General features: G+C 42.7%; 1 protein-coding gene across 4 annotated transcripts in view; it reads left to right on the forward strand.

Moving 5' to 3' along the window:
- HERC2 (HECT and RLD domain containing E3 ubiquitin protein ligase 2) overlaps window positions 1-22,476 on the forward strand; it is a 203,732-nt gene that overhangs the window by 62,848 nt on the left and 118,408 nt on the right. For all 4 annotated transcript variants that reach the window (XM_075060860.1, XM_075060863.1, XM_075060861.1 and 1 more), the window contains exons 20-30: window positions 343-521; window positions 2,728-2,912; window positions 5,319-5,474; window positions 5,775-5,960; window positions 11,704-11,874; window positions 11,973-12,076; window positions 12,373-12,523; window positions 14,823-15,037; window positions 16,439-16,571; window positions 16,693-16,820; window positions 16,943-17,138. In XM_075060860.1, the coding sequence (XP_074916961.1) occupies window positions 343-521; window positions 2,728-2,912; window positions 5,319-5,474; window positions 5,775-5,960; window positions 11,704-11,874; window positions 11,973-12,076; window positions 12,373-12,523; window positions 14,823-15,037; window positions 16,439-16,571; window positions 16,693-16,820; window positions 16,943-17,138 (1,804 nt within the window). The remainder of the gene's footprint in view (window positions 1-342; window positions 522-2,727; window positions 2,913-5,318; window positions 5,475-5,774; window positions 5,961-11,703; window positions 11,875-11,972; window positions 12,077-12,372; window positions 12,524-14,822; window positions 15,038-16,438; window positions 16,572-16,692; window positions 16,821-16,942; window positions 17,139-22,476) is intronic.

The raw sequence follows: 22,476 nt of genomic DNA on the forward strand, positions 1-22,476 counted from the left end.
ATTGAGACACTACGCTGCTAAAAATAGCAGCATAGAAAGGCAGACACTGTTTGTTTGGGTGAGAAGAGAGCCGTGTATGGTACATACCCACCAGGTTCAGGAATATGTTTGCTCACCTAAGGAGTGTCTCATGGTCTACGCTGCTATTTATCCCCATGCGAGGGGGCGTGTAGCGTATATATTCTACACACTCCTTTCAGCAGTGTGCAGAGTAGATATATCCTTAATCTCATTTGTGGCATAGGAGACAGCCGTTATGCTGTGTTTTCCTACTGAGATAAATGATTGCATCTATTGATGATGTGCTGTTTGCTTTTAACCTTAGTGTTTTTTGTATTATAGGATATTGAGGCAAAAAAAGAAGCCCAGAAAGAAAAAGAAATTGATGAACAGGAAGCAAATGCCTCAACACTTCATAGGAGCAGGACTCCATTAGACAAAGACCTTATTAATACTGGGATCTATGAGTCTGCAGGGAAGCAGAGTTTACCTTTGGTTCAACTGATTCAGCAATTGTTGAGGTATTCTTTGTCCTAAACATGTCATGATCATGAGTCTTTATTTTTCCTACAAAAGAAAATCCCTTTAAATTCATCCTACTGTGAAGTATGGAGCTAAATAACAGTTAATGATCCCTGGTGACAGAGTAGGCTCTCAGTCTTTTCCCATCAGTCCTTCTGCCTCCTGAAACTAGAACTATTGAACATATGCTTATTCTGTTTACCTTAGTGTAGTTTTCTTGTTTTATCTTTGTTTTAATGGGTAGAAAAGATGAAGACTCTGTCTAGGGGTCTCTTGCTTTCCTGTGGGGAGGAAGGCCACTCTGCATTGCTGTACTGGTCAGTAACTGTGGGGCTTGGGTTGTGCTGGCGGGGCAGAGCCATAAGTAGTCTATAGTTCTGTGTCCGTCTATCAAGAGCAACAAACAAGCAACAACAGTTTTGTGCTCGTGCCCCTGCCCTGAGTAGTCTTTAGCCCGCAGCCCCTCAGCTGGGACTGACAGTACTTAACGATCTGACGCTCTAGCCCTTTGGGCGAGGCAGAGCAGGGATCAGGCTGTAGCCTCAGCTTGTAGGCTGAGGCAGCCAGCAAACACACAGTCTATGGGTTCAGGTAGTGGTGAGCATCTTCGCCGTCTAGGGGAGCACCAACTGAGTCTAGCGTCCTAGCTTGATGGACAGTAGAGTCACACAGGCCTCCTGGCCTAGAGTGGGGAGTCTGCTGCCCCAAGAGTGGGGTGGTAAGGGGACACGGACCTGCCCAGCTCCACCGCGTCCTAGCTCAGGGCCCTAACAGTGGTGGAGTGTCCACCACTGGGCCAGCGGGGATCCAGCTGCAACATGCTGACCTAGAGTCAGTCAGCAAGGTAACTGGACAGTCGTTGGCTGCCCCTGGGCTACTTCATACTTCTTTGGGGTTGGGTACCTCTATAATCCACAGGTCCTCTGGCTCCTTGGTGTACACTGTGGATGGCAGTCCCGGCCCAGTCTTCTCTGGGGGCAAGGTGCTGCAGAGTGCAGATTCAGCTCTAGGGTACCACAGCAGAGTGGAGGCATCTGTCTCCTTCCCTGGCTCCTCCTCAGCAGAGCTGCCGAGCCATCCCTTTATACTTCTAGTCCTGTCCTTGTACTTCCAGCAAGGGGGGCGGAGCATAGTCCCTCGCTCTCCAGTCCAGAGGAAGGTCACTTGGCCTTGCTGTACTTTGCAATAGGTATTTTTAGATCTAGGGAGAGCTACTGTTCTTTTGCTCTCAGGCCTTGTGGTACTTCGTCCTCAACTGCAGAGTTCATAATAGAGAGAGAGCAGAACTAACAGCCAGATGTTCCACAAAAATGCCAGCAATGTCTTTGGAGAAAGATATTAGTAGCCTTACTTCTGATACACGTCAATTCTAGGGCTTGAGGGAGGAAGAAGGTTGAGTGTTCGAGTCTTACCACTATGCGGGAGTCTCAGATAAGCAGGGATCCTAGTTTTCTGTGATTTAAAAAAAAATCAATAAAATTCTCTGATAAAAAAACATAAAAATCTGCATTTTTCAGCAATTAAAATGAAATCTGTCAGCAGGAGCCCTGCTGCCCTGGGCTGAAGCATCAATTTCCCATATTCCTGGGTGTGCGCTGGGGGGCATGGGATTCTACTATATATGTTTTTATTTTTTCACTATGTAAAAACTGAAGATTCTCTGTAAAAATGCAAATTCTGTGTTTTTCCGTGTTGTCCTGTGGGAAACTGATTTCTAGGATCCCTGTAGATAAGTGATCAGTAGCAAGCCTGGTTCTTGCTACCTCCTGTGAGCCACACGAGTACTTTGTGGGCTAGCAGAAATAAAGGGGTGATAAAATTTGAGAACTTTTACAACACTCATCACATTGATGTGACTGTGTAACAAAGAAATCATTCATAACTGGGACTCTTAAAAAGTATGCCACCCCACAGCTTTCTTCTACATAGCGTTCTATTTCACATTGTTCAGATCATTAAATATTTTGCTTCATAGTAAATTGTGGAGATAAGGGTGTGGTGGTTGAGTCCCATTTACAGAAACAAATATTCTTGGAACATTACCCCAAATAAAATAACATTCTCTAGTGAACCCTCGCATAGGTGTCTTAATTGTCAACAGTTAGAGAAAATGCCAGCAAAAGCTTAATCCTTGTTTCTCTAGGCTTCTAATTGAAACACCAGCTGCCCTTTTAAAGTGCTTAATAATGCTTTTATACCAATTAGGAACATCGCTTCGCAGACTATAGCCAAGCTAAAAGATGTGGCTCGTCGTATTTCTTCCTGCCTAGACCACGAACATTATAGTAAAGAGAGGTCTGCTTCTTTGGACTTGTTGCTACGTTTTCAGCGTTTACTTGTTAGTAAACTTTACCCAGGAGAGAACGTTGGGCAGGTCCCTAATACATATGGTAAATTATTTAATAAATATAAAAGGCTTATGCGTTGTTTGTAATACCTGTGCTACCAAACAAGTTTGCTATTTACCATTTTCCTGTTTGACAAAGTTTTGTAAATTGAGATACTGTTTCCTTTGGTTCATGGCCCACCTGTTTGAGCTGTTTTTTCTAAACGGTTTACCATTTAAGCAGATTGAAACATAACAAACTGTAAATATAAACAGAGTAGCCAAAACATATGGTACAAGAACATCAGCAGAAAATGGAAGAATTTTTTCAGAAAGCTGTTAACATTTAATAAATGTCAGTAAAATTTTTGTCAGAGAAAATTTAAAAGGTGTGATTGTACCCTATTTAACAGGCCAGATTTTCAGATTTGGGTGTTTGTTGCCTGAATACAGATTTAGGTGCCCAACTATAAAGTGAGAGTTTGGATGCCCAGAATATGTAGTTAGGCATTGAAATGGGATTTCGATGCTTAGTGTTAGACTCCCAGGTATGAAAATTTGGGACTATAACAGTGTTATCCCTGTCTGGCTGTCATTGGCTCTCAGCTAGGCGGACCCGACATTTCGGTAACAGGGTGAAAAAAGAACTAGATAAATTCATGGAGGATAGGTCCTTCAGTGGCAATTAGCAAGGATGGGCACGGATGGAGTCCCTAGCCTCTGTTTTCCAGAAACTGTGAATAGGCGACAGGGAATAGATCACTTGTTGATTACCTGTTCTGTTCATTCCCTCTGTGGCACCTGGCATTGACCACTGTCAGAAGACAGGATACTAAGCTAGATGGACCTTTGGTCAGACCCAATGTGGCTGTTCTTCTGACTGCTATTGTAACTGTTAACATAGTGAAGCTGGATTTGTTGTCAAAAAGGTTAATTGAAATTAGTTGTTGATATTGATATTTAATTTCAGTGACTTGAATTAACCTAGAACAGATGAATTAATCAAGAACAGTTTTTAAAAATCTGCTCTGTAGGTGATACAGTAACAATAACTGTGTTTTGTCCTTTGTTATGAAAGGGGGCTAGTCAAACAGCAATAATTTATTTTTAATTATTATTTTTTTGCCTTTTCCAATTTAGAGAAAATACAGCTTTGTTCAGATCCTTCTGGTTGGAGAACACAATTTTATATATTGATTTTACAGGCAGTGACTCTGTCTTTATTAAAGTGGACTATAAGTGTGAAATAATTGAGCTGTTTGAGATTATTTTAGTTGGATAGTTCCTTACATCAGAAGTGTAAACAAGGAATGATTATGCTTCTGTTTGGTGATGAATTTGAAAGTTCCACTTTTACTTTTTTAAATCTGTTTCATTAAATGATGACTGAAAGTTTTTGTAATGTCTTCAGTTCTGTAGGATATTAAAGCACACTGTAAACTTTGCAAGCTACAGAGAGCATTCCACCACTAAATCATAATCTCTTCAATATGAAATAGTAATTAACAGTGCATAGCAATATTATTCTTAAGACTAAAAAGTACTAGAAATGTACGCAATCCCTGACAAAACAAATTAATTCCCTGTTTTCAATGTCTTGCTATCTGAGAATCAAAATGTATATTCTGGATTCAGGAAAAGGAAGGTAGGGAGAGATAGCTGTTGGACTAATCATGTAGGGATGAGTTTTGTAAGAAATGAATTTTAAGAAGGGGTTTGAATGAGGAGAGAAGAGGGTGTTTGATGGGCAACAGTTAAGGGCATGTTCTGAGTAAAGAGGTAATTTAATGGAATGGTACAAAGCCAAATGTATTGAGAAGGAGGCAAAAGAAACAGCATATAGTACGGAGATAGATTTAAATAGCCCACATGCTTTAGTACAAAATAATAAATTAAAACAAGTTGGAAATCTTACATGGAAAGATTGTAATTATCCAAATTGAATTTTGGCTTGGACTCTGGTTTAAACACCCACCATATACTTTTTAAAACTTCCATGGGATTTTAATGCCAACTGGTATAAACATTAACTAAAATGGTGACCGCTGCAGCAGAGCACATCCAAAACATACTGGCTCACTGCTGCAATGTTGACTTGGCGGGAAGAAGGACACCTACTAAATTGGTAGCAGAACTTCTAGCAGTATCAAAGAAAACTTCCCTGGAAGTTTGCCTCACACCAGGCTATAAATGGCCTTACTTAGTTTGAGATTTAATGACATTACAGGTCCAGATGTTATGGTTGCAGGCTTTATTTAAATTCAGCTTGGTCTGTGCTCTTAAAGTCAGTATCTGGGATTTAAGCTTAATCCTTTATCAAAAATAAATTATGCTGTTTTCTTAATTGAATGCTAATATTGAAGTGGTGTTTGAGGGGTTTCTAAGTACTATATAATCCAAAATGCAGCTTTTAGTTTATTCACTTAAGTAGTTATTTTGATTATTCTCTGTGCCCCTCCTTTTTTCATAGGTCCTGAGCTTCTAGGAGTTGGTTCTCTGCTAAAGAAATACACAGCACTTTTGTGCACACACATTGGTGATATACTACCTGTGGCAATCAGCATTGCATCCACTAGTCACAGACATTTTGCAGAAGTGTCTCGGGTTGTGGATGGAGATTTAACAGGTACCTTTCTTTTTCTCCTGGAAAATCAATTTGTAGGCAAACATTCCTAGTACATAATCATTCAGGCTATATTGTTGATATTCCTTGAAACTTTTAATAACCGTTAAAAAGGAAATTCTCAAATTAAGAATCTCTCCAAATTAAAAAGAGAAGATGCAAGGAGGAGCAAGTTAAAGGGAGAGAAAAAAACATCACTTTATAGTAGTAAGTAAAAAGGAGAATAAACTTGCTGTGACTTAGGTCAAAAGTGGCATACATATATCTATCTCAACTTCAGTGTGAGTATGTTCTGTTTTCTAGGTGTTCTCCTTCCAGAGTTGGTAGTTTCTATAGTGTTGCTTCTCAATAAAAATGCTGGACTGATGCAGGAAGCGGGTGCTATTCCTTTGTTGGCTGTCCTGCTAGAGCATCTGGACAGATTTAACCATCTAGCCCCTGGAAAAGAAAGAGATGACAATGAGGATTTAGCATGGCCTGGAATAATGGGTATGTTCTGTTCACTTAAAGCAGTTAAAACACTTAGTTGGAGTTTTACAGGAAAGTTTTCTGAGTAACTCTAATGCTCTTCCAGTATTTAGAATTCTCTCGCGTGAAGCAAAGCACCAGAAGCCTTTTTAACAGTTGTGTTCTTGAATTGTCTTTAAATCTGACACTTTTTTACATTTCCTTGTTTATCAGAACTATTGTCATAAGTGTTTACTGTCGAAAAAATAATTACATTATGTAAATGATAAATTTGGCATGATTTAATTGCTATATAAACTTGTCTGTCAAGGGGAGAGTGGTTTGTTGATTTTGTTTCTTGAAGTAATTTCCATAATCATAGTTTAAACTATTAATAAAGATGAGAGCATTTGTTTCAAACTATAGAGGAAGGAAGGGATGGTGCTATAGTAGGTGGCTCAGAGTATGGCAGATGCACATTGGCACAATGGATTTTAGCTCTAGTGAACTGGGGGATCACAGTGGAAAAAGGGGAAAGTGTTATCCTCGTGCCTTAAGGTTTAATAACCCAGGACAAGAACACAAGTGCCCCCTACCAAAATTTAAAAAAGCATTAAATAAAAAAATGGAAGTTTGGTTTGTAAATGGATCCAGTTACTACAGTGCTGAACAAGCTAAAACAGAATATGGGGCAATAAAGGTAAAAATTAAAACGACCAGTAAGACCCCACTCAGCCCAAGCTGCTATGGTAATGGCAGTATTAAATGTATTGTGTAAAAAAAAAAAAAAAAAAAAAAAAAAAAGGGGGGGGGGTAATATAGCTATATTTGCTGACTCATACTGGGTGTGTAGAGCAGTCATCGTTTGGCTCCCTGTGTGGGCAGCCAAAAAAATACACGCTGGAAATAAAAAGCCAGTCGTGTATAAGCAATTTTAAAACCAGGTAATAACAATAATACAACCACCCCCCAACCTATGTAACTCAGGTTAAAGCACACCAAAAACTCAGCAATCACTTCTTTTTTTTAAATAACCTGGCCGAAGTCCTGGCTAAACAGGAGATGATGTTAATCAGTAAGCACTCTTTGCTTACACACTTCACAATCCTCCAGACTTTTAGCTCTTTACAACCCACTCTCATCTGCCACACCAAGAGTTTGTGCTCTTTGGAAGCATAGCTGCTTCTCATTTGTGTCTTTTTCACCATGGATAGATGAGATGCTCCACTGAGTGCTGGTGCTGTGTCAATCAGAAACCGATAATTTCTCCAAAATTTCTTCAGTAACTTATCTAAATTGTTTGCCTAATGCAATGGTAGAAGTCATTTTGTGTTGTGCTGACCAGTGTTGTCTTGGTCTGCACAATTTTGAGCTTTTTGTGGTACATTTTGTCTCTCCCTTGTTGATTTTTTTTAGATATGCCTGTTGCAAATTTATTTTCACTTGCATGACAGTTTTGAATTTGGGCTGCAGCTGTGTTTTTACCACAGAGTTCTTTTGTTTCCCTGTGGTATATGACTAGAACTCTCTCCTAATGGACATTTCTGCTATCAGATGAGTGAGGGATTGCAAGCTTGAGGCTTGTATGGCAATAGTGGGAGAGACTGGCAGTGAAACGTCTCTATTCCTATTGACTGCTGATGGTGCATGTATCTCCTTAAGGTCTGTCTTTTTTATTAACTGGCAAGCCCCTGGAGACTTTCTGAACTCCTTCTCCCAAGGCACTAGTAGATCTTTGTCCAGAATAAAAATAGCAGACTAGCAATCCTTTCAGTGCATCAACACACTAGAGAAGTTCTCACAGTTGCCAAGCAATCTCTGTATGTATTCTCCTCCATACTTCTGTGCCTTGGGGATGGGAGTTTGCCCCAGTGGTTGTCATAACAGCTCCCTTGACTCATTCAGGAGGCAGGCACTGGAGGTTTCAGTGACAATCTCTTGAGATTTGAGCACTGATGAGAACAAGTGCCAGTGGTTACTGTTAAACCTAACATGGTAGTGGGGCTTTGTCTCGAGTACACCTGTATGGAGCTACCCAAAGAATTGACCAAAAGACACTCTTCCTTCCTTGATACATGCACTCAGTCGACTCAGGGGGTCACAGTGCACTTTGAGGAGGAGCGTAACAAAAATTAAGTATTTGCCATAACACGTCCTTCTGACAAAGTTCCAGTACGTTAGGTGAAATGTTTCTCTCCTTTGGTAACAGTTGTTGGGCTAAACCCCAGAATACCCGTCTGGTATGTATATATACAGTACGAGGAAAAGCACATATGTGGAACTCAGTGTTGCTGTTATCCCCTTCCTTCCCACCCAGCAGAAAAATACCTAGAGGAGTCTAAAGTTATTGAAAACTTTTGTTTTAACATCCATGCAGTACAACGTTTTGGTCAGCATCCGTTTTTTATTTAAAAAAACAATAGAAAAACTTCTGTAGCATTCTGAGCAGTGTATACATGCCTCATTAGTGCCATTTGTGCCAGTGCAGAGAGCTGGTGAACTGACAGATCTCAAATAGTAGCTGTCAATGGAGAATCACGAGTGCACGTATAGCTAGTGGGGTACCATATGGGTCTGTTCCAGGCCCGATGATGATCAATACATTTATCAACAATCAGGAAGTAAAGTGAAAATTTGTGGATGACGCAGATTGGCACGAAGATTGTCAGAGTGGTAAATAATGATGATGGGGCAGACATGCAGAGCAATCTGGATCACTTGTTAAGCTGAGTTCATTCAAATAAAATGCATTTTAATACAACTAAAGCGAGGTCATACATCCAGAAATGAAGATGCAGGCCATACTTTCAGACTGAGGGACTGTATCTTAGAAAGCAGTGACTGAAAAGGTTTATGGATCTTAGCCCTGGTCTGTACTACGAGGTCAGGTCGAATTTAGCAATGTTTGATCGCTTTAACCCTGCACCCATCCACATGACGAGGCCATTTTTGTCAACTTAAAGGGCTCTTAAAATTGATTTCTGTAATCCTCCCCGATGAGGGGATTAGTGCTGAAATCGACCCTGCTGGGTCGAATTTGGGGTAGTGTGGATGCAATTTGATCGTATTGGCCTCCGAGAGCTATCCCAGAGTGCTCCATTGTGACCGCTCTGGACAACACTCTCAACTCAGATGTATTGGCCCGGTAGACAGGAAAAGCCCTGCTAACTTTTGGATTTCATTTCCTGTTTGGCCACCGTGGCGAGCTAATCAGCACAGGTGACCATGGAGTCCCAGAACAGCAAAAGAGCTCCAGCATGGACTGAATGGGAGGTGGTGGATCTGATCGCTGTATGGGGAGACGAATCCATGCTGTCAGAACTCTGTTCTAAAAGACGAAATGATTAAGCGCAGCCAGACACCGGGGTGGTTAGAAGAGCGCAGCAGGGTGTGTTGTGCATCAGAGAAGCTTTGAAAACCAGTTTCATGACTGGCCAGGCTATGGTCTGAAAGTTCTATGTTTATTTCTCCTTGATGAAAACCCGCCCCCTTGGTTCACTTTGCTTCCCTGTAAACCAACTGCCCTCCCCCCTTTGATCTCTGCTTGCAGAGGCAATAAAGTCATTGTTTCAAATTCATGCATTCTTTATTAATTCATCACACAAATGATAACTGCCAAGGTAGCCTGGGAGGGGTGTGGGAGGAGCAAAGCATGGCGGTGGAGTAGTTGTACGGGCACCCCCTAGAATGGAAGGCAGCTCATCATAGAAGCGGGATGGCTGGGGCTCTGACCCGGAGCGGCCGTTTGCCTCTCTGGTTCTTTGGTAGGCTTGCCTGATATTCCAGGCAGGACTGAATCTCCATTAGCCGAAACTTAAAGAAGGGAATGACCTGGAGTCACTCCCATTTATGTCCGGGCGCCCCCAACTGACCTCACCGAGGCCGGCCAGGAGGAACCAGGAGACTGCAGCAGACGGTACAATACAGCTACTAACTGTCTTTGCGAACTTGCAATGGCAAGGAGCTGCTGCTGTGCAGCACTGCGGTAACGCGTCTGCCAGCAGCACCCAGGAGATGTACGGTGACAGTGAGCTGAGTGGGCTCCATGCTTGCCGTGGTATGTCATGTGCATGGGTAACCCAGGAAAAAAGGCAACAAACAATTTTTTGCCATTGCTTTCGGGGGGTGGGCCTGACAATATGTACCCAGAACCACCTGCGATAATATTTTGCCCCATCAGGCATTGGGAGCTCAACCCAGAATTCCAATGAGCAGTGGAGACTGTGGGAACTGTGAGTAGCTACCCACGGTGCAATGCTCTGAAAGTTTATGCTAGCTTCGGTACTGTGGGTGCACTCTGCCGACTTAATGGTCTTAAGTGGGGACACACACAATTGACTGTATCAAATTGATTTTTAAAAAATCGACATTAAATCGACCTAATTTTTCAGTGTAGACATACTCTTAGTGAGCAACTCAAGATGAGCTCCACTGTGATGCTGTCACAAGGAGGGCTAAGGCTTTCCTTGGATTGAAGAGGGAAGTAGGGAGGTGACTTTAACCTGTGTATGTGGTATTAGTGAGAGATACTAGAATACTGCATACGGTTCTGATGTCAACATTTTAAATAGGATTTTTGAAGAACCGGAGAGGATGTAGACAAGAGCTATTAAGATTTGAGGCTGGAGAAAAATCTTTCGCAGTAAGAGATTTAAGGACCTTAGTAGTTTAGTTTAGTTTATCAAAATAGAAGATTTGGGGTGACTTTATTACAGTATATAAGTACCTCCACAGGGAGAAAAATACCAGGTACACCTCTATCTCGATATAACCCTGTCCTCAGGAGCCAAAAAATCTTACCACGTATATGGAACTTGCTTTGATGCACCGGAGTGCGTAGCCCCGCTCCCCTCCCAGAGCACTGCTTTACCACATTATATCAAATTTGTGTTATATCAGGTCGTGTTATATAGAGGTAGAGGTGTACTATAGGGACCTTTTAACCTGGCAGAGAAAGATATAGCAAGAACTATTGTTTGGAAGTTAAAGCCAGACAAATTCAAATCAGATATAAGGCATGCACTTTTAACAGTAAAGGTGATTAACCATTAGAACAAACTACCAAGGGAAGTGGTGATTCTTCATCTCTTGATGCCTTCAAATCAAGATTGAAAGATAAGTTTAACTAAAACACAGGTTATAGAGCTCAATTCAGGGGTAAAGGGGTGAAATTCTGTGACTTGTTTTATACAGGAAGTCAGACTAGGTGATCTAATGGTTCTTTATGGCCTTCAGGTCTATGAATTTCTTTCCATCCTCTGTGCTTGCTCATAGTGGTCTCTAAAAATGAGGTTGTTCATTCTCTGAGCTTTGGAATAGCTAAATGATCCAGGCCTCAGACAAGTACTTTGACCTTGTTTTTACTGACTTCCTCCACTTGAAAACTGTCTGTAAAGTGTCAGATAATGGCATCCCTGTCCGGTCTAAACAGCACTGTGCTACCAGCTGAAGTCATCTTGTGGTATTCAGTGCATTGCACACTATCAGAAAAGGAAGTGAGGGATAGACAAACCTGGGATTTGCTACATCTCTGTGCAGGTGGATTATATCGTCTGTTGGTGTGCATTTGGTATAAGTATATAGCTTATGGAAGTGTCTGCCAGTTGCGTTTGTGGGAGACAAACTCCAGGGTGGGGGTCTAGGATAACCCTCCACTTCCCCTCACCGTCACAGAATGTGTTGTTTTTAGGATTACTCTCATGCGATTTTGTTATTGTCAGTGCTAGTTTAAGAAACTAAAATGTGTGCAATATATAATGTGTTTTTTTTTTTTTTTAAATCATAGGTTCATTTTTTACTGGCCAAAGCTGCAGAAATAATGAGGAGGTAACACTTATACGTAAAGCTGATCTAGAGAACCATAATAAAGATGGAGGCTTTTGGACAGTGATTGATGGGAAAGTGTATGATATAAAAGATTTTCAGACCCAGTCTTTAACAGGAAATAGTATACTTGGTGAGTTTCAACTCTTGAATTGTTTTTGTTTTAAAATTAATTACCGTAAATAGCTGTTTAGATATTATAGAACTACTGAACATTCTTTTTTTTTCTAGCTCAGTTTGCAGGTGAGGACCCAGTTGTTGCTTTGGAAGCTGCCTTGCAATTTGAGGATACAAGAGAGTCGATGCATGCCTTCTGTGTTGGCCAGTATATGGAGGTAGAAATAATATAATATACTTTGTAGCACATCATATGTAGGATAGTAAACTATCTGGAGAAGTGACCTTTTCGGCCTGTAGGATTGATGCCAGTTTTATTCAAGGACCTGAAGCAAAAACTTGGGTTACAAATGACTAATTGAGAGAGACAGTATTGTACTTAATGAAATTTAACTTATGATTGTATTAACAGTTTACTTCTTCTGAATGTGTTTATTGTAATAAAGGATAGTTTTGTTTTGAAACGCTTGTTGGAATTTACTTTTGGCCTCAATTTGATATTTCTTCTGTTTAGCCTGACCAGGAAGTGATTACAACACCAGATCTTGGCAGTCTATCATCACCTCTCATAGACACAGAAAGAAATCTGGGCCTTCTTCTTGGACTACATGCTTCCTACCTAGCAATGAGTACACCGCTTTCTCCTGTGGAGGTTGAATGTGCCAGTAAGCAGAACTTACTTTCAATTAAATTGACGTAATGGATTGTGTACTGTACCTCTGCATGCTTCCCATAATATGCTGAACCAGACTATTGTAAATATAATTTAATCAGGAACTTAACCTTTTTTTTTTTTTTTTGGCCCCACTTTCTTCTGGACATAGCTTGAAGACTTCCTTGTTCTTGTTAGCATTAGAAAACTCTTAGTAAACAAAAAACTTTTTTTCTCATTGTTTGGCTGTTCCTCCCAGTTTTCTCTTTCTGTTGCAGACATGCAGCTCTCTTTCACCTTGGTTTGTGTAATTGATTCACTTTTATTCAGATGATTAAATGCCTGTTCTTTTGTGTATTTCCTCGCTTTGTAGCTTTCAGAACAGTGTGTTATGTTCTCTCTTCCCACTCTGATTTTTTTGACAGCAGATAAAGTGAGAGAAGGAATCCTTTATGTATGTTTTCATTCCTTATCCCCACTACATTCACTGTGTTCCCTCTTCAGTTTCTTATTTTTCTGGATTTCTTCTAAACCACTTTGGTTTACTGGTCTGCATTTCTACTTTCAAAAGTCATTTCTTTAGTTTGTGAAGGGGGCCCAACCATGAAACGAATATTGTTTTTGCCACTTGAATTCAAGTACCATACATACTCATTCATAAGCCAGATTTTTTTAGTAAAAAAGGGAAGCATGAGAGAAGTGGGGTTGGCTTATGAACACAGCCCATCCCTCCCCCCCCCCAAGAGAGGGGGCAAGGAGAGGCAGCAGAGCCAGAAGGGAAGAGGCAGGGCCAGAGTCTCTCCACTTCTGGCCACGCTTCTCTCTCTCTCTCCAGCCTCCAAAGCAGCTGCAGCTCCGGGGCTGGCAGGCTGAAGCCACACTGCTCAGCCCCATCTGCCAGAGCATGCTGCAGCCATGCTGCCAGAGCAGGCTATGGCTGCGCCACCTGGCCCACTGGAGCACACTGAGGCGGTGCCGCCTGGTCTGGCCTGCCAGACCAGGCTGTGACCGCACCGCCCAGCCTGCCGGAACAGCTCCAGCCAGGCCAGAGACATCCTCCCCAGCTAAGGTGGGAAGGGATGGGATGGGGAGAGTGTGGGGGTCCTGGGCTAGAGCTGGGGTCTTGTGGGGGGTGGTCACAGGTGTTACTCCCCTGACCCCTGGCTTCTCCTCCCTCCTTCCCCCCCACCCCCCAAAAAAAATTGCACCACCAGTTGCTGTCCTGGCCCATCAGGGTAAGCAACTGGCGGACTGGGACGCTTTGTTTACTTAGGTTTACTTCTGTGCCTGTGGATGCTCGAGGAAAACAAACCATCCTGGCCCACCAGCAACTTATCCTGATGGCCTGGGAGCCAAAGTTTGCCAACCTCTGAATTAGAGGGTCAGCTTATGATGGGTCATAAAAAATTTCCATTTTTACTTCTCCATCTAGGGAGGGTTGGCTTATAAATGAACCGGCTTATGACTGAGTATATAAGGTACTTCAGCAGGAAAAAGAAAGTTAGTCTTTTGTCTACAGTGCTGCAGAGTTATGCATTTGAGTAGTTCAATTGACTGCAGTGGGGCTACTAAAGTGCCTACACACGTAAGACGTTATGGGATTGAGACCTTTGTCTTGCAACACTTTTATGTCAAACTTTAGTAGACTTGCATGCTTCATATACCCTTCTATATGAACTTCTGGGACTCATCGTGAGTTTTTAAAAGAAGACTCTGTATCATGCTATTTGTCCATTCTTGGCCAAGAACATGAACAAGATTCAAAGAGGGACTTGCTGATTATTTGGATAGCAGGAATATCCGAAGTTTTAAAAGTTAATGATAACAAGGCTATTGGAAGGGAGGTTAAATCTCATGCTTCAAGGTTTAAACTGATTTCTTACTATTAGGGGTTAGGGTGAGTTCTTCATGGGGTGGAAGAGCAGATTATCCCATGTTGGCCTACTGTGGGGTTTCTTGCACCTTCCTCTGAAACATCTGGAGCTGGCTGCTGTCATATTGGGCCAGAAGGACCATGATTCTGATCCAGTATGGCTGTTCTTAGAATAGTTGCTAAGACCTTCATGGCTTCATCACAGCTGATGGCCTCTGGTGAGAAGTGGCTCCCTGTAGTGGCTTGGTTAAGATGTTACCTTACTTAATTTACAAATAATTTGTCAATTGTTTTTTCTGATTAAGCTTCACCAAGTAAGTATGAAAGTCATCTTAATTTACTCGGTTTGCAAGTAAATTTCATCTTTTGTTTTAAAGAATTATTATTCAGTTTAGTGACAGATAGACTTACAGCTGTATTTTGTTTTCACTCTTGTTAGAATGGCTTAAGTCATCTATCTTCTCTGGAGGCTTGCAGACCAGTCAGATACATTACAGTTACAATGAGGAGAAAGATGAAGACCACTGTAGTTCACCTGGGAACACTACCCCAAATAAATCAAAACTATATTCACATCGACTAACCTTGAGTGACCATTCACAACCATTTCTGCAAGCCATTGCAGATAACAATATTCAGGATCACACTGTGAAGGTAACATTTTTAGTCCCATCTTTACCAGGAAATAAAATGTGGCCAGCAGCAAGCCCCCTGAATTGTTGCTGGAAACAATTTAAAAGCTGCCATAAGTGAAACAGAAGTGTTTTCAAATGTTGTTACAGAAAGTAACATGTTGCCATGAACTGGTAGTGAATTGAAATTGCTCTATTAAGCACACATTGTGTAGTGTTGGAAAACACTTTTTTGTTTCACCTTTGGTACCTTTTAAATTGTTTTCAGCAACCGTTGAGGAGGATTGCTTTAACCTCTGGCACATTTTCTGTGAAAGGGGAAGTGGGGAGTTGGAGTAAAGCAAGTCTTCATTGTTGCTGTTATGCTGCAAAAACTACCTCCTGCAAGTAAAGTGTTATTTCTAGTCACAGGTTAGGCTGGGGTAATCAATTTTTTTTGTCCAAATTTCTAGATCAAGGTATAATCAAGGTCCAGACTCTAGAGAAAACACAATAATAATAATGATAATAAGTAAATAAGATTTTGTGGTCCGTTCAAAAGAGTCTGGCGGTCCAGATTTGACCACGGTTCACCTGTTGACTACCCTGGGTTAGGCTGTTCAGTGTCAAGACAGTCATTAATACATCCTAGCTAACGTATGATTTAATTAAAATAAATTTCTGTATGCAGTTTTTCTTATGAATTCCAAGTGATTTAAACTTAATATTACATGAAAGGAAATTGAATATTGTCACTTAAGCTTTAGTTACACTGTAGACCATGGTTATTACCAGTTGTACTAAGATGGAATTGTCTCCCAGTCAAAGTGCGGAGGTGCTGTGTACTTAGTGACCACATCTGTACCCATCTTTCTTGGTTATGTAGTCTCCTGCACTCTGTTTTAGATTTTTATGTAGTTGTATAGTTATTTCTTAGTAGATACAGAACGATTATGTAAGTCTTGTGCTCAGATTGGTTACTCCCCTTGGTACACCTCAGTATGCCCACAAGTGTCCATCTCCATTTCTAACCCCATGATTCCTATTGAACCCCAGAGTCGAGATATAATTTTGAAATATTATTCTTGGGAGGAAATATTTAATACTGGGTTTAGGTGGCCTGGTAAGCTGGAGAACAAGTCAGAAGCTGTTAGGACTGTGCTCATCATACACAACATGGCAACAATGAGAGCCCTCTGATGGGCTATTGTCCTGAGGACAGGAGTGACAGTATGGATTGCTGTTTGGTATAATAGCTTGTTTGTACTTCTAGTAATTAAGAGACTCATATCCTAGACTGAGAAATATCTTGGCTATGGCTTCTGAATGTATTTAGCCCAGGATATTACTGAGTTTTCACTTGAATGCTGGCTGTAGTGTTCTACATTACTATACCTGAAGAGTTAGATAGTGCTGTTTCTTTGACTTTAGTGTTTGTTTGTAGGACTTTTTATGTCAAGTAGAGAGGTACTGCAAACAATGTCACTTGACAACACCAATCACGTTCCCTCCTGAGCATCCTGTGGAAGAAGTAGGACGTTTACTCTTATGTTGTCTTCTAAAACATGAAGATTTAGGTAAGTAGACTTAGCTGTTCCAGAACACTTTAAAAAAAAAACAAACAAAAAAACTAATTTAACTCCCACTCCCCTCAATCTTAGAAATAAATAGTCCTAGTGTGTGTTTTTTCCCATTAAGGTCATGTGGCATTGTCTCTAGTTCATCCTGGTACCCTGGGAGTTGACCAAGTCAAACACAGAACCTTACCGAAATCTGTAGTAGATGTATGTCGTGTTGTCTACCAAGCAAAATGCTCGCTAATTAAGGTAGGCCTCCAACTGCCTGTGTCTAACTTCTCTTCAACCTTAATTATTAAAAATGACAATTGACTCCTTTAAATTTTATTCCCTTATTAAGTTTATAATCTCTGTTTCTGTTCCTGTTTTAGACACATCAGGAACAAGGCCGCTCCTACAAGGAAGTTTGTGCTCCTGTCATTGAACGTTTGAGATTCCTGTTCAATGAATTGCGTCCTGCAGTCTGCAATGACATCTCCATAATGTCAAAGTTTAAACTTCTGAGCTCTTTGCCCCGATGGAGGAGGATAGCTCAGAAGATAATTCGAGAGAGAAGAAAAAAAAGAGGTAAGAGAATAGTGATACTGTAGTAAAACAAAATAAAAGAACCAAGTTCCCCTCAAAGCTTTGTACATATAGGTAACGCTTCTTTGTTAGGACAGTGAGGATGCTTGGGTTCTGTTGAAATATTGGGTCTACTCGTTTTTTTTACTGCACTTTGACAAACTTTTGTAAATAGGTACATATTAATTTCTGGAGACAAGACATGGTGAATTAGTCTAGAAATTCAGGTTAGAGTGCTGCTTGTTTCCTGCTTTCCCGTTCATTTAAAAAAACCTGTATATCTCAGTCTGAGTTTGGCTTGACATAGTTGGACTTCAGATGGGATCCTTTTTCACGTAAAATGATTTGATAAATGATATATAGATAGTGAGTTACATTATAATGAAACACCAGATATGATCAAATTATAAAATATTACTTGCAGTCTTTTAAAGATTCAAGCTTATCATAAAACATACCAAAACCATCACTGTTTTTGATAAAGTTTGTGCTTAATAAAGATTCTATGTTTCAAATTTGAATGTAAAGATTTGGAGACTTGCTGTATGTCTGTGTAGTACTCTAGTCATGAAGATGATGAATTTCACACTTCGGAAAATTTCATCATAAGTCCAATTTTCAGAAGTGACTGACTTAGAAGCCTGTCTTGCTGACAGTCCTTCGTGTTTGAAAGTGGGACTTAGACCCCTAAGTTACTGAGGTGCTTTTGAAAATTTTACCCGTAGTACAGGCATAACGTATGCAGAATATTATATGTTGGACCCTACTACACAGTAATGAAAATAAAATATGATCACTTTGTATGTTTTTGCAGTGTAGCATTTTCTCATCTTAATTTTCTTTAACATATTGATTGACCAGTTTATGTGCAATCATTGTAGCGGAAGTTGCATACTAAAAGGTAAAGAATAGTTGGGGAAATTACTCTGACTAGATATTGTTGCAGTGAGTATTGGAGAGCATACCCACAGTTTGTCTCAAGAAACTATGCTAGAATAATTGAATAAACTTGGAGCATTGAAGTCAAAATTCTTCTTTGAGTGATGGTCCCTATTGGATTCTACTGAGAGTTATGCATATGGCATGCATCTGGAGCCAGAGCTTTAAAAAGTAGTAGTTCCATTGGTCCATGAGTACACCCTTGTTTCGTCTCATGGTTTTGACTGAGGCGATAAGGAGTGGGACAGATTGACCACACCCTCAGTTTCTTCTCACTGCTGCGTGATCCAAGTCAGAGCTTCAGCTGTTCTCTCATATTTTGTGACACGCTTGCTGAAAAAACTTTTATTCTAGTATATAGTTAGCATTTTATTATTTTTTATAGTATTTATTAGTGTTAGTAATAGTTTCCTTAGAATCTAAGGACTTTGTGATGCTGCTTTGGTAGTTTCCTGTCTTCCCTCCCACCAGCAGCCACACTTGGATACTTGGTTATGCTGAAGATGCCAGCATTCAAGATCTGTGCTTCCCGCCCTTGCTTGTTTTCAATCTACAATTATCACTAATGCTGCTTTTACTGCTGAGGGAAGCCCACATCACATCCAGGTGCAGTATCTGCTTCTCCTTCCCTGCCCATAAGCAGGAAGTCCAGGCTCTCTACCTCAAGAAGCATCTCATGGAGGTTGCCATGAGGCTGCAGTCAGATCCAGGACAGGGAATTCCCCCTGCTACATCTGCCTGAGCACTCGAGGAGTGCACCTTCTACCGCGGATCTCCAGTCTGGATCCACTAGTACCATTGCTACAAACCTCGTGTCAAGGCCAAGCCGTGAAGTAAGGAAGCATGTGCATAAGCATGATAGTAAGCCTTTCTCAAGGCCCAAGAAAGACACTGCTTCCTCCCCAAGTTTTGGCCATGGAAAAGCAGCGTGTTCCAAGGCCCACAAGCACAAGAAGAAGTTGCATAGAACACTGGACCTGCCAGTCCTGGTCTCTAAGCCTCATACCTCCCTCTTCATCGGAACCACCAAAACCATGGGAATTGTCTTCTGTCCCCATTCAGTCTCTGGTTCCATCTGGAATGCATGCCACTGACACCAGGGAGATTCAAGTTGGCTCTTGGACATCATGAGCTTTTTGCCTTAGATGAGGTGAGATCCGTATGTCTTGCAGTGCATTCATCTGCAAAGAGACTGCTTCCCTACTCTGGACTTACCGCCTTCAGGTCATGTTCATGAGCACTGCCTTGAAACCCTCTTGGTCCTGGTGGCTCTGCTACTTGAGCAAGGATCTGACTTCTTGGCATTGGAAGATTCAGATGGGGCACGTGGTCCGCTGCTCCCATATCAATGGTGAGAATATCCAAAGGCTCTGCCAGTCCAGTGGCAAATCCTCCCTTCGCTTAGCCCAGCTCCATGTGGACCACCATAGCAACTCAGTGGGCCAGACAGCAGCATCCATATTCCATTCTTGACTGACAAGGAGGGTAAGAGACTGGACGTTTTGGGTTGTAAGGTCTATTTGTCAGACAGTCGTCAGTTCTGCATCTCTAATTATCTGGCATTTCTGGCAAGGTATGACTTCTTGGAATTATGGCCAGTTAGCAGAATTTACGGACAAGCTTACCCAGTAGGACCATACCCGTTTCCAGGCTATTTTAGAGAAAGGCAAACTGGTTGCTGAAATGATGTTGCAGGCTGCAATATATTTGGCGGATGTGTCTTTGTGCACTATGGCCACAGGAATTATCATGAGGAGGGAATCCTAGTTACATTCTTCTGGTTTTCCAAGGGAAGTACAGAACACAATCGAGGACCTCCCCTTCAACTGTGTCTCTCTTCAGCCAGAAGACTGATTCCCTACACTCACTCAAAGAGTCTTGAGCAGGGGTCTGAAACTCAACTTACCTTAGGGCCAGTGCCAGTCCTCAAATCCTCCGAGCGGGCCAATGTCACTCATGCCACCGGAACCCACCCCCCAAAAAACTCCACCTCCCCAAAACTCTGCCTCCCCATGTGCCTAAGTCTTTGAGATGGAGTTTGGGTGAGGGAGGAGGTCTGGGGTAGGAGATTGGGATGCAGGCTCTGGGAGGGAGTTTGGGTGCAGTAGTGGTGAGAGGTTGGGCTTTGGGAGGGAGTTTGGGTGGGGGAGGGGGTTGAGGGCAGGCTCTTGGATGGCGTTTGGAGGCTGGGGTGTATGTGGGGATGGGGTGCAGGCTCTGGGAGGGAGTTTGGGGGCAAGAGTGAGTGTGGCAACCAGGTGCAGGCTCTGGGAGGGAGTTTGGGGGCTGGGGGTGGTGGGGATGGGGCGCAGGTTTTGGGAGGGGTTTGGGGTAGGAGGGGGGAGTGCAAGCTCTGGGAGGGAGTTTGAAGGTGGAAGGGGGTATGTGGGGAGGGCGTGGAAGTGCAGGCTCTGGGAGGGGGTCAGGGTTGTGGTGCTTACCTGGGGCTCCAAGGTGAGGCGGGCTGGGGGGCCTTGCCCCTGCCCCCAGGCACCGCCCCTGCAGGGTCCCATTGGCCACTGGGGTGCTTGGGGCAGGGGCAGTGCATGGAGGCACAGCCCCGCCCCGGGCCACAGGGAGGGGATGGCAGCCACTGGAGCGAGCAGCCAGATACTGCTCAGCTCTGCTGCGCTGTCGGGGCCCCTGAGGAGGGAGCACCCGGGGGGTGGCAGGTGGGGCCCAGGGAGAGACCCAGCCCTAAAACTGCTGGAGCCCTGTGGGCTACACTGGGGAGGCTCATGGGCCACAGATGGCCTGCAGGCCAGGAGTTTGAGACTCCTGCTCTAGAGCCATCTTGATCACTGGGCATTTATACACCAGCACCTTCACAATGACAGAGGTCCTCAGTTTTTCTGCTAGTGGTCCCTATGAGCCTCCCTACAAGTGTCAAAAGACTCCACAGCCATGTCCACCTGGCCTGTCAGCACAGTCCTTGACATCACACACTTAATTTTTATGTAAGCAATATTTCTGAGTGCATCTAGAGAGCTGTCAATCACATTGCAACCCACCCTTCTTGCACCCCACTCCTTCGGGAGTCATCCAGCCTGGAGTGCGATAACAATGGACAAGTGGGTCCTAGATGTCATTTGACGTAGCTATATGATTAAGTTCCTGACACTATCTCATCCATATCCCCTGCCCTGATCCTGCCTCTGGTAGCGCTCTCATGACACTATCTTCACCCTGGAGGTGGACTTCCTCCTACAGAGACGAGTGATAGAGCCTGTGCCCAGAGCCTTTCAAGGCACAGGGTTTGTCTCCACCTGCTTCCGGGTACACAAGAAAAAGGGAGGATGGAGACCAATCCTAAATCTCCATGTTCTCAACCGCTTCATATGCAAACAGAAGTTCCGTACGGTGGTGATTGCAGCCATCATACCCTCTCTAGAAAGAGGCATGTGGTTTACAGCTCTCGATATGCAAGACACTTACTTTCACATAGATATTCACCCAACCCACAAACGATTCCTGATATTTACAGTGGGCCCTCAGTGCTTCCAATATAGGGTTCTACCATTTGCACTCTCCACTGCTCCATGGGTCTTCTCCAGAGTGGTGGCCTATCCTTGGCATCAAGAGGTCCTCATCTTTTCTTGTCTTGACAACTGGCTGTTGGCAGCATGATCCAGATATGAGGCTCAAGCATATACTTTCCTGCTGCTTTTACTCCTCTCTTTCCTGGGGATGAGCATAAACCTCGAAAAATTGACGTTGGACCCCTGGAGTGCCTGGAGCTCCTTGGGGCATGCATTGACATGATCTCTGCATGTGCCTATCTTCCACGGGACAGGTGCTTTTGTGACCTCCAGTCCTTTTTGGTTCTGGCTGGAACTTGCCTTTCCCTTCTTGACCACATGGTGGCATGCACATACGTCACTGCCTTTGCTCGTCTTCGCTTCTGCGGTCTATAGCTGTGGCTACAGAGAGCCCATTCTCTGATGTTCAACATAATGAACACCCTACTGACTTCTCCCCTCCCCCCACTCCAGGTTCTTTCCTCCCTTTGGTGGTGGATGGACCCAGGTCTGGTTTGCACTAGAATACCTTTCCTCCCATCCTCCTCAAGCATGACAGTCATTGCGGATGTGTTGCTCGACAGATGGGACACGCACATGGATGAACACGGCATGGACGCTATAATCTCTTCTCAGTACATCTAGTATCAGTGCTTGTCTTCATTCAACAGTTTAACTCAAGTTCCTCTACTTGAGGTAACCTAGGCTAGCTCAAGTGAGAGTGGCTGTATTGTGAAACAAGACAAGCTACACAGCTATGCTAACTGTAGCCTGTAGCAGCATCCCCACTGCAGCATGTATCTTCAACCTGTAACTTGTGATGGGTTGGTTAATATGAGTTTAAAGCACCACTTAACTCGAGCTAGAGATTTTTTTGTGTAGAT

The sequence above is a fragment of the Chelonoidis abingdonii genome, chromosome 1 (assembly GCF_003597395.2).
Source record: "Chelonoidis abingdonii isolate Lonesome George chromosome 1, CheloAbing_2.0, whole genome shotgun sequence".
In the NCBI taxonomy this organism is placed as follows: domain Eukaryota; kingdom Metazoa; phylum Chordata; order Testudines; family Testudinidae; genus Chelonoidis; species Chelonoidis abingdonii.